This window comes from Cyprinus carpio, chromosome A17 (genome assembly GCF_018340385.1).
Source record: "Cyprinus carpio isolate SPL01 chromosome A17, ASM1834038v1, whole genome shotgun sequence".
In the NCBI taxonomy this organism is placed as follows: Eukaryota; Metazoa; Chordata; class Actinopteri; order Cypriniformes; family Cyprinidae; genus Cyprinus; species Cyprinus carpio.
The window spans coordinates 2450650-2468773 of NC_056588.1; the positions used below are offsets into that span (position 1 = coordinate 2450650).

Here is an 18124-nt window from a genome sequence, read left to right on the forward strand (position 1 = left end):
CAAGTAATGGCTAAAAAGTCAAAAAAGAAAACATTTTACACAGCTTTTCAAATGTCATTTCTCATAAACAGTCAAAAAAAAAAAACCACAGCATTACAAGTCAAAAACACTTATTTCCTAATAAAATTAGCAATATCATTTTAAAAAAGAACAACTGCTATTAAATAAAAAAATAAAATCCCTGTTATACAAACATTTTAAAGCATGAATAAAAATTCCTCGTCAAAATCAGTAACATTTTCCTTTCCCCCAAATCTGAAGCTACAGATTACAAAAGCTTTACAGTGCATTCACACATACAACAATCTCTGAGAAATATTCAACACTCCGAATCGTTCAACTACACAAGAAACATTCAGGTAAAAGCCCTCATAAACCCTAAACCCTAGAAATATTCCTCAGTAGGGGTTCAAGAAGAAATGTGAGATTTAGCATTTCTTTAGTTGCGTTTGATCTAAATAAACCTTTTCTGAAAAGACCAAGCAACCTCTTAAAAAAAGAAATAAATATTCATATTTAACTGGCTGTGTATTCTCTGGCGGTGAAAGCAGATAAAACATGTGACTTAATAAATAAAGTTTCACTACAGGCAAACTCAGTACGGGCATTTTCAAGTAACCTCAGTATCCTGTTTCTTCACTGAAAAGAAGCTTGTAATAATTGTTATTGCTTATGTTCTGCATTTCCCAAAAGCATTGCTAGCCTAAGTAGAAACCATTGTCATCAATGCATTTTTAGGATCTACTTAGACTTACGATGATTTTGGGAAATGCACAGCAGTTTAAGAGCATGAAGCATGGCATACATCAGTAACCTGACTGATAACATACAGTATGCATAGATATAAAGCAATATTTATATGCATATGATAATGCTAAAAAGCATTACTGGAAGTAGCACGATTTTATCACTTGGAAATCTGTGTTAAATGTACTGACAGCATGCTTGTGCGTGTGAGATTTTTCAGGAAATGATCTAACACAATCAAAATATTTCTAGCCTTTTTTTTTTTTTGGAGTATTGTTGTTGTCCAGGGTATGGAAACTTATTTCTGCCACAAAAATACAAATTGCGAATTTCTTACAATTCTGACTTTTTTCATTGCAATTCTGATATAAACTCTTAATAGCAAAATATTAACTCGGAATTTGAAGAAAAGTCTGAATTGTGAGATATAAACTCAAAATTGTGAGATAAAAGTCAAAACTGCCCTTTTTTATTTTATTTTTTTATCTGTGACAGAAACAAGCTTGATTTTTTCCTCGCAATTACGAGTTTATAACTTGCAACTCTGACTTTTTTTTTTTCACAAAATTAGTTTATATGTCACAATTCTGAGTTTGAGTTATCTTGCAGTTCTGAGGACGAAAAACTTAATTACAAGACATAAAGTTACAATAAACTTTATTTTGAATTTTCCTCAGAATTGTGAGTTTTTATCTTGCTATTTTAAGTTTATATCTGGCAATTCTGAGGGGGAAAAACAGCTGAGAGATTGAAAAATTGAGCTGAAAGTTGCGATTACCCTTTTTTATTCTTTATTACGTGGTGATAACAAGCTTGAATATTTCCTCATAATGATGAGCTTATAACTTGCAGTTCTGACTTTTTTTTTTCAAAATTACAAGTTTATATCACAATTCTAAGTTTATATCTTGTAGTTCTGGGGAAATGAATCGGAACTGCGAGATATAAAGTCAGAATTGTGAGATAAAAAGTAGAAAATACCTTTATTCCTTTATTCCACTGCAAAAAGATGCTTGACCCTTTTTCATCAGAATTGCAAGTTCACATGTTCCAGTTCTCAGTTTACATCTCACAACTCTGAGGAAATCAGATATAAAGTCAGAATTGTGAAATATATGTAAAAATCAAAAAACTAAAAAAACTTTGCAGTTACCTTTTTTATGTTTATTCTGTGGCAGAAATAAGCTTCCATATCAGGAAAAGGAATAGGAAACGATTTTGTGTTTCAGGGGTTTTTAGGGTGGAAATGAATGTTATGTAATTTGTTATTTGGGGATAGTTGTTTTAGTTTTTATGTTTTTTTATACATAACAGAATATATTTTGAAGAATGCTGGAAGCCAAACAAATGCCGGTATCCATTGACTTCCACAGTGATTTTTTTCCAAGTCAATGGGAACCAGCAACTGTTTGGTCACCGACATTCTTCAAAACGTTTTCTTTAGTGCTCAGCAGGAGAAAGCAACCTGAGAGTGATTATGAAAATTTTTCAACCTGAACGCTTATGAAGTATTTCTATCTCAGCAGCTGCTGATAATGTTGAGGACATGTTTTGTCATGTTGTTTAGTACTAACGATGATTCATCATTATTAATTTTTCCCTTACAGTTTCAATGTGATTGTCATCTCTGCACCATTTCAGCATTTAAAGGAATCACTGAGATGAACTATTCCTTTAACACGTGCTTGTATGGAGTCAGATCTCTCCATCCAAGACAGAACCAGCGTCTAATAACTCGCTTCATTCCAGCAGCGGCTCGTCATCATCATCCTCCTCTAACTCCAAGCGGGCGAACGGACGTGAAGACGACACATCTCTGTTCTTCATCAGCTTGAACAGACAGGTGAAGATGGTCAGGATGATCAGAACCCCGATGACGAGGCCCACCGCTAGCGCTAGCTCCCCGCACTGCTCGTTAACTAGCGCACAGCGCACGTGAGCGAAGCTGCCGTTGTTGGGCATCGGAGGGACGCCCATGAGGTGGCACATGAGCGGGTAGAGATCCACACTGTTAAAGCTCGACATCTTGTAGCCTTTGCGAAACGCGGGCCCATGGGCGGCCAGGAAGGGGTGCATGCTGGGAAACGTGTTGTCATAGCCATGATCGCCCACTGCATAAAACAAGAAAACAATATGCATTTTGCAAATACCATTAAAAAATTAAATTTAACAGGAATTTCAAATAGTAAATCTTTCAAGAGGACGAATGTGAAAGAACACTTACGGCGCGGGAGTTTGCCATTTTTGACAATCGTCCAGCCTTCGTCTGCCACCAGAAGGAGTGGCTGAATCCTTCCGTTGTTTTTATAGTGCAGCCGATCGGGAACGTCGTCCTTCAGGTACACCTTCATGTGACGGTGACAACTGGACAGGTTTTTGTATACAGTCGAATTACCTGTGAATGAAATTAAAAAAGAAATATGATGAAACATGCCTATTAGCAGGCCCAGACGGAATCTGTGGACTGATTTTGGAAGGAAAACCGTGGGATTCTGAGGAACGGATATAAACGAGGTAAAATGCATTGAATTTAGCTGAGACTAATAATGACAGACCAGCACCGTAGACCAATATCTACAGCCTTGTCTGTGGACTGTGCATTAATCCAAAACATTTTTTAAATAATGTGTAAAATAAGAGTTAATTTAAATTTAGTATTAATGTTATATAATGTTTATTAAATCTATGTTATACTTAAAACTGATTAAATATTATTTAATGTAATGTTTTAATATGATATCAGTGTTACTTTAGTATCACTGATATACTATTAAAGTTACTATATTAACCTGCTGATTTATATTTTGTTTTCACTTTGATTTTAGTTCAAGTTTTAGTAATTTAGTTTTTTTTTTGTCATTTTGTGAATCATTTGTATGAAAGTTTTTGTTTTCTAATAAAGTATGTTTTTATTTATTTTATTTATTAATCGTTTAGTTTAGTTAGTTTTATTAATAGTTTTAGTTTATTTTTTTTAGATTATTTAGTTTATTTATCTGATTTTATTTCAGTTAGTGTTTATTTAATTGAAATTTTATTGCAAGTAACATTTTCTTGTGGTTTTAGTGAACTATAATAACCCTTTTAACGCATATAATATTAAACTAAAATAAATATTTAACACAAATTAATAATTATAATTATATATATATATATATATATATGTGTGTGTGTGTGACCCTGGAGCACAAAAGCAGTCTTAAGTCTCTGGGATATATTTGTAGCAATAGCCAAAAATACATTGTATGGGTCAAAATTATAGATTTATTTATGCCAAAAATCATTAGGATATTAATTAAAGATCTTGTTCCATGAAGACATTTTATAAATTTTCTACCGTAAATATATCAAAACTTAATTTTTGATTAGTAATATGCATTGCTAAGAACTTCATTTGGACAACTTTAAAAGTGATTTTCTCAATATTTAGATTTTTTTGCACCCTCAGATTACAGAGTTTCAAATAGTTGTATCTCAGACAAATAACAAACCGTCATAACAAAGCATACATCAATGGAAAGATTATTTATTCAGCTTTCAGATGATGTATAAATCTCAATTTTGAAAAATTGACACTTAAGACTGGTTTTGTGCTCCAGGGTCTCACACACACACACACACACACACACACACACATATATATATATAAAATTTTAGATCAGCCTTTAAAAACCCTTTATAGCAACCTGAACAGTAATCTGGATACCAGGGAAAATTTTTTTTATAAATAAATACACCACAAAATCACAGTTCACTGTGGGAGACAACTTTCTTTATAAATATAAATACATACCTTCCAGTGGGATTATGGCAGCCACAGGAGTGAGATCCACCACCCTATAGCTGCCTGGCCTGATGCAGTCGTCCAGCTTAATAAGACGCTCTTGAGAACACTGGGCCATGCCGTGATCACTAGTGATGATGACGTTTACTTTCCCCCATAATCCCGTTTTGTTGAGCTGCTCCATCAGGAAGCCAACATGACCATCCACTTCCTTTAAAACCCTGCTCATCTCTGTGGTGTTATCCGGGCCGTACATGTGTCCGCTCCGGTCGGGCTCTTCCCAATACAGAGCGGCAAACTTCACAGACTTGTCCGTGGTCATCCACTGTGTGAGGTTTCCCAGCCTCTCTTGGAAAGTCACCTTGGGGTCGTACTTGAATTGGTATTTTAACGTGTGGTTTTGAATATTGACATCGGTTCCTGGCCACATTGCGGCGGCTGCCTTGTATCCAGACTCCTCCACGGACACCCAAATCGGAGTGGCTTCGTTCCACCAGAAAGGGTCGCTGTCATTCTGAATGGAGAATGTCTTTTTCGACACCGGGTCGTACATAATACTGGCCAGTATCCCGTGGCTCTCCGCGTACAGCCCAGTGACGAGACTGTAATGATTGGGAAAGGTTTTCGTCGTGAACACATTGGTCAGCTCACGCACAAGAACGCCATCGGAGAAGAACCTCTCGAGATTGGGAAAAGAGTATTTGTTTAGGTAGTCTGCACGAAAACCATCAAACGACACCAGGAGGAGAGGAGGCGCATCATTCCCAGAGCCCAGTCCTGTTTGGTTTCCGGTCGGCACAGACAGGGTTAATCCACTACAGGCGACGAGCACGTACAGATAACCGCTGACCCGCATCCTGAGGAGCACTTGGGGCACTCACTTTCTTCACTGTGAATATATGAAAGCAGTTTATAACAGACACAACACCGCTTGTTCAAGTCCCATAATCAAAAGAATTTTTCCCCACAAGTCATCAATTTCCTCATTCATACTTCATACAATCATACTTAACTTGTGACCTTTACCAACCTACCCCGAACTTTACTGACCACATATACTGAATGTACAACTTTCTTTAAAAACGTACTTTATTTCATCTAATTGCCAAATGGATATATAAAAAAACAACTAATAAAAATTACTAAATTACTATTCTTTAACTTCTTTCAATACTAATTGCACATAATGTTGCATTGTACATAGCATACAAAGATAATGTGTTCATTTTTAATTAAATTTTTTTATTATTATAATGAACTTTTATTTTTTCCCATCTGATTCACTGATTAATCGATTATCAAAATAATCATTAGTAAAGATAATTGTTGTATTATGATAAAGGCTGTGGCGAAATATTAGTTATTAAAGAACATATTTCATAATTTTAATTCAGAGTCAAGTTTATTTTTATTTTTATACATTCAAAGTTAATTGAAGGGTAACATACTGTCGTGTTAAAGTCTATTGATTACGTGATCTATATTAAACACTTCTTGAAGGTCAGTGCCATAATCAGATCTTTATTCCTGGACAAATGATTTAAAAAAGTTTTCTTTCTTCTTTCTTTCTTTAAAACGTACTTTATTTCATCTAGTTGCCAAATGGATATATATATATATATATATATATATATATATATAAAACAACTAATAAAAATTACTAAATTAACTAAATTTACTATTCTTTAACTTTTTTCAATACTAATTGCACATAATGTTTCATTGTACATAGCCTACAAAGATAATTCAGTTTTGTGTTCATTTTTAATTAATTTTTTTTATTATTATAATGAACAACTTTTATTTTTTCCCATCTGATTCACTGATTAATCGATTATCAAAATAATCACTAAAGCTAAATGTTGTATTATGATAAAGGCTGTGGCGAAATATTAGTTATTAAAGAACTTATTTAATAATTTTAATTCAGAGTCAAGTTTATTTTTATTTTTATACATTCAAAGTTAATTGAAGGTTAGCATACTGTCGTGTTAAAGTCTATTGATCACGTGATCTATATTAAACACTTCTTGAAGGTCGGTGCCATAATCAGATCTTTATTCCTGGACAAATTATTCAAAAAAGTTTAACTTTTCACAATTTTAAGCAATCAAATGCTTTCGATTGCAGAATCACACTTATATATTTCTGAACCCATGACCAGGAACTTCAGCTGTTAGTCAATACTGGACAGTCCAGAAGATGTTTCACCTAACAAATGTCCACTTTCCCTTACTTTAACTTATAAAAAATATAAATGACATATAACTATGAATATCAATATTTATAATAAGTAAAACGACTGTGTGAAATATGTGTTTTGTGTAACAAGGAAGTGATACAGGAAGCACCTGAGGACAAAACGTCCTTCTAAATCCAATACTGAAAGTGAACAGGTGCAAAACATATTGAATCACATTCAGTGGAGCTGATCAATAATCAATACAGAGCGGATTAAAACCCATTTATAATACAACACAATTCTATAACGACAAATAGGCGTATCGGAGACAGAACTGTTCACAATAAACTACAAAAACCGCAACCCTGAAAGAAAAAAACCTGACAGTCTCACACTATAGTTTTAGTCTATGGTCTCTTTTTTATTTTTGTTGATTTGTTTGGTGTTGTTTTTGATTATTATATGTGGTGTTTGGCGGGTTTGGCCGAACTTGGGAGTTTCAGAAAAAGCCGAAACATGAACGTACCTTTCTGCTCGGGACGTCGGAAAGCGTATATTTTAACTGCAATCGCATTAAACTCTTCGGTGATGTCGATCCGATATATAAAGTCAAATATGTTCTGGGTTTGATGTAAGGAACTTGCGCTTCCTCAAACACGATACATGAGTGACGTCACAGAATGACTGACAGCTGCAGCAGCCAATGAAAGCGAGGGAAGTCCCACCGCAGGTGCCCCTCGCTGATCTACAATAATAATTTTTGTACAATTAAATAATAATAATGATGTGAAAATAATACGGACATTTTTTCATTAACTGTTCCCAACTCAATCCGAGCAGTTGAGTTCAAGAAACTGCTAAAAACGCATTTCTTCCGTCTTCATTTGACCCTCTAACTTTAGCACTCTATATTCTAATTCTTAAAAAAACAAAAACAACAACACTCGACCCTCTAACACTTGTGCTGATTTTTCTACAATTTTGTGATGCTTTAGTTTTCACACACTCGTTAAATAAAATAAAACGTCTTCTCGTATGTAAATGTTTCATGTGTGCGTTTGACGCGGAAAGTTCGGAAAGAACGAGTGACGCGATGGAATCCCGGCGTCGACCAATCAGAGCGCTCTTATTATAATGAGCGGAGCGCGACGCGTCTTTCGACCAATGAACGACCTCGTTTACGCGACGCGGAACGGGCGCGTTTTTTCGCAGTAGACGGGGTTTGTGCTGTCTATGGGTTTGTGTCTAAATGCGATTTGGTGAAGGAAGTGTTGCTATTCAAACATTTCTCTCTATAACAACATATAGAGGGATCTCTACATAGTATTCACCAGCGCTGTCACTGAAATGCAGTTCATAATTTGCACGTTTTCTCGGCTGTATTTGTAGAAATGACGTCAAAGCTGATTTCGTCTAAGAAAATACGAGTATTAGTTTTTAGAGATATCTGTGCATTAATTAAGGCTGTTGAGTGACCTTAATGGATATCTGTGCATTAATTAACATGAAAATAAACAACACACAAACAGGTCAGTTGCAGGTTAGTTATTCTCTCCACCTGGTTAAGATCAAGGAACCAGTCAGAGAGTAAGAAAATATCACTGCCACACTATATACCTTATAAACTCTGTATTCATGTATGTATTTTAATATATATATATAGGTTTTTTGGGGGGGGGATGAATTGTGCACTAGACATGTTCTTGACAGTTTTCGACAATTTCCTCTTATAATATATATAGCTATATATATAGATATATATATATATATATATATTATATATATCATATATATATATATTTATATATCATAGCTATATATATGGATGAATTGTGCACTAGACATGTTCTTGACAGTTTTCACGATATTTCCTCTTCTAAATGGTTTAGACATCATCACAAAGGTCTCATTTAGTCATTCTTCCTGAGGGACAGCATCCTGTTGCTCAGTGTAATGGCGACTTTTCCATGAATCAGGGCATTGCAGAAAATTGAGCAGCGGGAAACTTTTTGTGACCACTTCATCCATTACATTTTCCACGGTAGACTCTCTGTTTAGTTAGCCAACATTTTCTTAGTTTGGTTCTCCAAGCATTTTTCCTGAATTTTTTTTTTAATATAGCGAGTTGCATTTCTTCACAAAACTCACACAGTCTGAAAGTCTGTCACTAGCGGTTTCTCCTTTTTAAAGGAATAGTTCACCCAAAAATTAAACTTTTCTGAAAACTGACTCACCTTCATCACCTTCTAAGATGTACAGGGGTTTGTTTAACATCTTGTGAATTGAAAAGCTGCATGTTTGTAAGAAACAAATCCATCAAGACTTTTTAACTTCAAACAGATAGCTAATAGATAAGTCCATAATCCATAATATTGCTTTCTCTAGTGGAAAAAGTATCTCAATCAGGAGAAAAATACGCACCTTTTATAGTGAAAACAGTTCAAATCTTTTTTTTTTTGGATTATGAACACGGATTTTGGCCAGATACACATTAATGATGGATGTGTTTCTTACACAAACACAAGATGATAATTTATGGACTGGACTGGTGTGGATTACTTGTGGATTATTGTGATGTTTTTATCAGCTGTTTGGACTCTCATTCTGAAGGCACCCATTCACTGCAGAGGATCCATTGCTGAGCAAGTGATGCAATGCTACATTTCTCCAAATCTGATGAAGAAACAAACTCATCTACATCTTGGATGATCTGAGGATAAGTGCATTTATAGAAATTTTTTGTCCAAACTATCCCTTTAAGGACCAGGACAGAACTTACGTGATGCTATGATAAGATATAATAAAATATATTATGATATGAAAATAAGAAAAGCTCATGGTCATATATATAGGACTTATGCATTTGAAGGAACACTGCAGCTTGTCAGAATTCTTAAAAGAATGTTAATAGCAAATTTCATAATCCTAATCTGGAACCAATTCAAAATTGGCTATTAAGTGATACTGTCATGTTAGAGGTATATGGGCATGTCCTGACTGTCATGAATTGATTGCATGATATGTTGCACAAATCACCTTTGCAAAAAGCAGACACATTTTATATTTATATATATATATATATTAAATATATATGTTGCCAAGACAACATTTCTCATTTTAATTTTAAGTACTAAAACAACTACAAACTAAATAAATTAAACTTCATAAAACTCTAAAGACATTATTAAAGACATGTTAAACAAGACAAAACACATGCAGCAAAATAAGAAACAGAAAATGTAAAAATAAAATCTAATTAATAAAATATCAACAAACTATAAAAGTATCTTAATGATGCTAAAGTAACACTGTGTCCAGTGCAACTAAAACACAGGGCATGTTTGTAAGCAAGATTCTTGATGTCAGTTTTTCTCTGATATGTTATTTACACAAGGATAGCAGACTTGTCATTTCACATAGAGTCAACGACTGAGACAGAACTAAAATCTTCTTACAATTACAAGGAAGTGCTTGCTAGAAAAGAAGACTAACTAGCAAAACAAGTGTTGCTCCCTTCCAGAACTAGACAGGTATGTTTTCTTTTACAAGACGATTTGTATTTTATATTATTATAGCACATCAAAACATAGGCTACAGTAGATTTCAGTATTTGATTACTGCATAGTTTGATGTTATTTTGTTTCTTTTATATTTTCAGCATGCCTCATTATTTCAACAGTCATAAAACTGGAACATTGTCTGCAGAAGAAACTGCACAAAGAAGGTCAACAACCCTGACAGCAAAAAAAAAAGAAAAAAGAAAAAAGAAAAGAAAAGAAAAATGTATGGTTTTTATATCTTCAGGAATGAATCATCACTAATGTGTGTGATATAAAGGTCTCTAATACAAAAGATAATTGCAGGGTTGCATCCACTTGTTTCTCAAAACAATATGATGTTGTGGCTGCCGTTATAATATTATGATATAAAAATCTGCTTTGTTGTCATTGTGTGGGTAAAATGCATATGTAAACAATTATATATAATGAACTACATAAACCATTATAATATTCTTATATACGATAAAAATATATTATTTATTTTTATGATATACAATTTTATTTTATTTTTTAATATTTTCAGAATTTTTTATATTATATTTATAGATACTGTATTACCATAATGGACAAACAAAGCCGATTGTATTATTTTAGTATCCTTATACTATATATAGATAGTATATTATATATATATATATACTAGATGCGATCTAAAAAATACAGTTGTAAAACCAAAATCAATGCGGCAAGATTTTGATTTATATAAATTTAAAAAATCCTTTTATTATTATTGTTGCATTATTATAGCAGTTTAATAAATTATAAGAATAATAATATAGTAAAATATTTATTTATTTCATTTGTTCACATTTAGTTAGACACAATTTACCAATTTATTTTGTTGAGATTTGTTATTTCAGTGGCCATTTACTTTGTTACACCAATTGTTTACTGAACCAATAAAATATGGCAAATTTCAAGAAATTATTATTATTAGTTAATTTTATTCTATATTTTAATCATTATTTATTGTGGATCAGGCATTTTGTTTTAGATATTGACCATTTTTAACAAAACAGTTCAGTGAACGAATCACTGATTCATAGACATTTGACGGCTCATTCTGGTGTAACAATGTAAAGCGCCACTGAAAGAACAAATCAGAAAGAAAAAAAAAATGTGGTGAATTGTATGAAAAAATTCACAGTCATGAATTAAAAATCCACACCACTAGTTTTAAGCAACTTGAAATGTCAACCTGTTTTCTGAATAATGGCAGATTTTGTCTGAAGAGAAGGCTGGAAACCTGTTTGGAAACAATTATTTGTTTTACATCTCCATTTACTGCCACGAGTGCTGCAGAAATGCCACACAATAAAATGCATTATATATACAGGATATTCATTTTTTAGCAATGGTTTACCTTCTTTATTCCCTTCTGTCTCAGGCAGAGATGCATTTGCAGGACCAGTGGCTCGCGCGTCAGTGACATTAACAACCTGAGAATCATGCAGACGCTGAACGACGCCACGTTTGAACTGGAGGAGCGAGACAACTTTCTTATTTCTTAACAATCATCTGTACTATATAATTTGTGATTGATATTATACAGTATGAAACAAAAGTGAAAAAACGTCAATTTTAAATGTTCTAAACAGTTTTGTGATTTATTTCTTTAATTTAATTGTTATCTTCCGAATCTTTATCTAATAGGCCTCTTATCAGCTGTTCTTTATTCCCATCTATCTTTTATCTCATATGAACTGAATATTTGTTTCATACAACTGAACTTCCCTAGAGTCTGTAAAAAAACAAACAATAACGGATTATTTTGTAGAAGAAATTTACTGAGCAAATATAGATTTTTTTTTGGTTAATTTTAATTAAATTCTATTTACTTTTCAGTGTGAACATTTCTAACAAGAAATAAGTAAATATTGGATAGCAAATATTTTATTTTATTTTTGCAGTGTGAAACTACCTTCTGCATTTTCTACTGCAGATCCTTTCAGCTCTTGCTGAAGTATTAGGATGATTAAAACCTTTCTAGCATGTCTGTTATCATATTCTATCAGTGGAAAAACACCATAACTATTTTTAACAAAAGTGCTGCCAACAGTTCAAACCGGTTCTCACAAAGATAAACACGGTTTAGCTCTTTTCTGTTACTGTTTTACTGTTTTTGTTTTGTTTTTGGGTGCGTGGGGAGTTAAGTTAACGGTAGGTAAGGGACAGAAATATTTTTTTTAATTAATTATAATACTGGTATTTATAAAAGTGGCGTTTGCTAAGATGAGCATCATTGTTGTGATCAAACTTGTAGATTTAAACTAATTAAATGCATCCTTCAGCATTTTTGTTTCAGACATATATGCTTTGACAATAATGCTGCATATGATATTTCATGACAGTACGCAGCACATATCAGATCCTCTCACAGATATACTGTTTCTCATTGTGCAATTTCTGTTGTTTGCAATGCCACATTTTCACAGGCTGCTATTGTTATGAAAGAGGTGTGTTTCCATCATTATTCTGCAAACCTCTCCCTCTTTGTACTATTTAACCTGTTTGTTCAGTCACCAGAGGGTAAGGCCAATAGCAAAGGCTTTTGCCGACTTTTAAGACACTGACAGAGATTGTAACTCAAGCCGCTCATGATGCAAGTGCCGTGGAACTTCAGATTCGGGATAGTGATTCTCGGAGACTCGGCCGTAGGGAAGTCGTCTCTTCTGCATCGCTTCACTGAAGGAACGTTTGATGAATCCCGTCAGTCTCCGCTGGGAATTGATTTCAAGGTGCACAACATGAACTTTGACCCTGATGTTGTGATCAAACTGCTTCTGTGGGACACTGCAGGCCAGGAGAGATTTAGGTGAGTGTTTGTCAGTGAAACCCAGCAGATCATATACTGTACATGAGTTTACACTGATGTTATTTTTGAAATTGACATTTTGAAAGTTTATGCGAATTCAAAACCTGAAGATTATAAATTATAGAAGTGGGACAACAGACTATAGATGAATTATTATAAGGGAGGCCAGGGCTGATTTTTAAAATCCTAATATAAGGCTTAAATTTGGAAGAGTTTTGTAAATTTTATCATCCTAACTTCAATTTCAGTATCGGCATTTTTGGGTACACAATTAAGCATATAGATAAGACAAGAGTCATTAGGTTTGAAATCAAAGGCTGAACTGCTCTCTGGACAAAGGTCATGTTCATAAATGGCAGGTCGGGGCAAGTTGTCACACATTTTAAATGCTGTCATTTTAGTTATTCAACTTTTTTATTGGCCAAAATTCGTCTGATGATCTTTTACGTTTTATTTCACTAATTTAAATATTATATTATATATTTCACCATTTTAAATACTCTGCCGTTCAAGAGTTTGGGATCAGTAAGACTTGTAATGTTTTTTTAAAGAAGTCTCTTCTGCTCATCAAGGCTGCATTTATTTGCTCAAAAATACAGAAAAAAAAAAAAACAGTAATCTTGCAAAATGTTATTACAATATAAAATAATGGTTTATACAAACCCAATTCCAAAAAAGTTGGGACACTGTACAAATTGTGAGTAAAAAAGGAATGGACTAATTTACAAATCTCATAAACTTATATTTTATTCACAATAGAATATAGATAATATATCAAATGTTAAATGTGAGACATTTTGAAATGTCATGCCAAATATTGGCTCATTTTGGATTTCATGAGAGCTACACATTCCAAAAAAGTTGGGACAGGTAGCAATAAGAGGTCAGAAAAGTTAAATGTACATATAAGGAACAGCTGGAGGACCAATTTGCAACTTATTAGGTCGATTGGCAACATGATTGGGTATAAAAAGAGCCTCTCAGAGTGGCAGTGTCTCTCAGAAGTCAAGATGGGCAGAGGATCACCAATTCCCTCAATGCTGCAGCAAAAAATAGTGAAGCAATATCAGAAAGGAGTTTCTCCGAGGAAAAAAGAGTTTGAAGTTATCATCATCTACAGTGCATAATATGATCCAAAGATTCAGAGAATCTGGAACAATCTCTGTGCGTAAGGGTCAAGGCTGGAAAACCATACTGGATGCGCGTGATCTTCGGGCCCTTAGACGGCACTGCATCACATACAGGAATGCTACTGTAATGGAAATTACAACATGGGCTCAGGAATACTTCCAGAAAACATTGTCGGTGAACACACAATCCACCGTGCCATTTGCCGTTGCCGGCTAAAACTCTATAGGTCAAAAAAGAAGCCATATCTAAACATGATCCAGAAACGCAGGCGTTTTCTCAGGCCAAGGCTCATTTAAAATGGACTGTGGCAAAGTGGAAAACTGTTCTGTGGTCTGGCGAATCAAAATTTGAAGTTCTTTTTGAAAACTGGGACGCCATGTCATCCGGACTAAAGAGGACAAGGACAACCTAAGTTGTTACCAGCGCTCAGTTCAGAAGCCTGCATCTCTGATGGTATGGGGTTGCATGAGTGCGTGTGGCATGGGCAGCTCACACATCTGGAAAGGCACCATCAATGCTGAAAGGCATATCCAAGTTCTAGAACAACATATGCTCCCATCCAGACGTCATCTCTTTCAGGGAAGACCTTGCATTTTCCAACATGACAATGCCAGACCACGTACTGCATCAATTACAACATCATGGCTGAGTAGAAGAAGGATCCGGATACTGAAATGGCCAGCCTGCACTCCAGATCTTTCACCATAGAAAACATTTGATGCATCATAAAGAGGAAGATGCGACAAAGAAGACCTAAGACAGTTGAGCAACTAGAAGCCTGTATTAGACAAGAATGGGACAACATTCCTGTTCCTAAACTTGAGCAACTTGTCTCCTCAGTCCCCAGACGTTTGCAGACTGTAATAAAAAGAAGAGGGGATGCCACACAGTGGTAAACATGGCCTTGTCCCAGCTTTTTTGAGATGTGTTGATGCCATGAAATTTAAAATCAAGTTATTTTTTCCTTAAAATTATACATTTTCTCAGTTTAAACATTTGAAATGTCATCTATGTTGTATTCTGAATAAAATATTGAAATTTGAAACTTCCACATCATTGCATTCTGTTTTTATTCACAATTTGTACAGTGTCCCAACTTTTTTGGAATCGGGTTTGTATTTTAATATCCTTTAAAAAATAATTTATTTCTGTGATGCAAAGCTGAATTTAAATCAGTCATCTCTACAGTATAAAGTATCACAGGATCATGTGTGACACTGAAGACTGGAGTAATGATGCTTAAAATTCAGCTGCGCATCATATTAGATTTGAATGTATATTAAAATAGAAAAACGTTATTTTACATCATAATATTTCACAATATTAAATTTTTTCCTGTATTTTTGATCAAATAAATGCAGCCTTTATGAGCATAAGAAACTCCTGCAAAAAATCATAAAAAATCATTCTCATCCCAAACTTTTGACCGGTAGTGTATATATTTCACTATTTTGAAAAATAATATAAATAGTTTTTTTTTTTTTTTTTTTTTTTAATTAAAAGAAATTAAAAACCATCTGTTGCCAATGCAGATCTTTATAGCTCTTGCTGAAGTATCATTTTAGGAATTAAAACTTTTGTAACATGTCTGTTATCATATTTTATCAGAGCAAAATCACCATTCAGTACTTTGTAATTGTCAAGACTTTAAAATTTGTTTCAATGCAGAAATAAATAATAAAACAAAAAATAAGAATGATATTTATTGATTTATTTTAAATAAACCCACCCTAAAATATTCAGTGGAGTTGCTCAGTTCCTTTTTTCTGCAGGTCCATATGTAAGTCTTATATGAGGAACTCTGTGGGCTGCATCCTGATGTTTGACGTCTCACAGCGACAGACGTTTGACCGTGTGAGCAGCTGGCAGCAGGAAGTCCTGGACTATGTGAAACCGAACCCGATGTTCTTTGTGCTTGTGGGTCACAAATGTGATCTGGCCGTGGGCCGACAGGTCAGGAAGAGTGAAGGAGACGCTCTGGCTAAAAAACTCAACATGCTGGCTTATCTTGAGGTGTCTACAAAAGAGAACATTAACGTCAGCGAGGCGTTTGAGACCTTGACCAGAGGCATATATAACCTCTTCCAGCAAGGCAAAATACCCACCCGAGATGACTGGCAGGGGTTAACGGTTGGGGCCACCATTAAAAAAGAGCCACCTGTGACCAAAAAGTCTGCCTGCTGCAACTGCGGATGATTTACTGTGAGATTCAGGCTCAGACAAACCTTCCTGGACAAAGTATTGTATTGAAAATGATATTTACTACAGTATTTTACATGCATACTAAAACATGAACCCTTTAAGTTTTTGTGTATGTCTGTAACATGCCACAAGTCCTTTTCTCTCCATATGTTATTCTCTCTGTGACACAGAAAGAGGAAATGGCAATTACAAACCTGTTCAGAGGAACCAAAACTAACTTCATGCAAATGTTTATAGTATTGTGGCTTTGCTGACTAACTGACATTATCAACAATGTTTACAGCTGTCATTTGGACAGGAAAAAAAATGCTCAGGAAAAACCTGCACATTTGTAAAAATGCATGTATTAAAGATTATTTGTTTAATAATGATGGCCTTTCACAAGTCTTGTTTCTATAGAAACAGGTCTCAAATAATACAGCACCATCTAGAGGCCTTGATAAGCAACTTCCAGTGGAAATAGTTTCATTTTATACAGAACAACTGATTATTATTCAGACAGTGACAATACTTTTATGGCAGTAGATCTGATTTTTAACTGCAATAAAATCATCTGAAATGGTTCACATTAAGCACAATAACTTGTATAAATTTGTATTTTATGAGCACTATTGAGCACTTTCCCGCTTTACCACCTCATTTTTAACTTAACTTAAGCTTCCGGTTTTATACACTTATTTTAAGCAGTACAAAACAGCTCGTTATGCTGTTTAACATTGCAAACAAGTATTTCTTAACCTTATTACCCTGTCTTTAACTCTGATAGATTTAGTGTTAATGAAACTGAAACGGCGTTAAATAAATGTAAATTTAATGATGGTTTCGCTTGCATTTAAACTGCATTGCCAACGTCTGTTTTAGACTAGATTTCATACTATGAGTTCAGGTAATAATTAATTGCTCAAGTAGCAGATGAAGTAAAAATGGGTCTACATGTGGGAAAATGAATCATTTACAAAGTTTTCATTTCAGTCACATTTTATTGTATTAAAATGACAAAGATACAAAATTTAAGCATTTGTCCATGTGTAAATTTGTATCTTGTTCATCTGTGGAATCTGTACAATACATATAATCTTTGTATTATTTTCATAACAAAACTTTAGATGTTGCATAAAATTTCAAACAAAAGAACAGAGACAAAGATATTTGAACTTATAACGGCATGTATCTAAAATGAAAAAAAAGAAAAAAATCTGGCACATTCCCTAAATCCCTTAACACAGTGTAAAAAATTAATAAAATCTGAATCTGTACTCTATGTATCTGTATGCAAGTAAAATAAAACACATGAACTGTGCTGCTATTTACCCTGATCTGCCCTGTACACGCGGTGTGTAGCGGCCGGCTGATGTTAGTCCATTAAAATACAGTTTGAGGTTAAGACTGAGATGTAGCAATATTGCAAAACAAAAAAAAAAACAGTTATCTTTCAACCCTATTTCTTTTTCAGAATCACAGTTGAAAACAGTAAATAAAGAAATGACGTTGATTTTTTGCTGGTGATTATTGAAGAGCAGCCTCATGAGATCAGATACTTTCACCGTATGAGACGAAAAGGAGTCGAGACCACAGAAAACCATTCACAATCTGACGTGATAAAACTAAAAATCCTCTGAATTACAAAGACACCAGACAAAATAAGAAGAGAAATCACTAAAATAACAAAAAAAAAAATATATATATATATATATATATATATA

At 34.0% G+C, this 18124-nt stretch overlaps 2 protein-coding genes across 2 annotated transcripts; one reads left to right on the forward strand and one right to left on the reverse strand.

Moving 5' to 3' along the window:
* Positions 1 to 2033: 2033 nt before the first annotated feature.
* On the reverse strand, positions 2034 to 7430 carry LOC122148127 (bis(5'-adenosyl)-triphosphatase enpp4-like). Its single transcript, XM_042773495.1, has 4 exons — positions 7240 to 7430; positions 4541 to 5420; positions 2972 to 3142; positions 2034 to 2858 (listed from the first exon to the last, which is right to left on the reverse strand). The coding sequence occupies exons 2-4, from the start codon at positions 5385 to 5387 to the stop codon at positions 2488 to 2490; spliced, it is 1389 nt and encodes a 462-aa protein (XP_042629429.1). The 5' UTR covers positions 5388 to 5420; positions 7240 to 7430; the 3' UTR covers positions 2034 to 2487.
* Positions 7431 to 12494: 5064 nt separating this feature from the next.
* On the forward strand, positions 12495 to 17624 carry LOC109107855 (ras-related protein Rab-39B). Its single transcript, XM_019121018.2, has 2 exons — positions 12495 to 13088; positions 15992 to 17624. The coding sequence occupies exons 1-2, from the start codon at positions 12871 to 12873 to the stop codon at positions 16413 to 16415; spliced, it is 642 nt and encodes a 213-aa protein (XP_018976563.1). The 5' UTR covers positions 12495 to 12870; the 3' UTR covers positions 16416 to 17624.
* Positions 17625 to 18124: the final 500 nt, after the last annotated feature.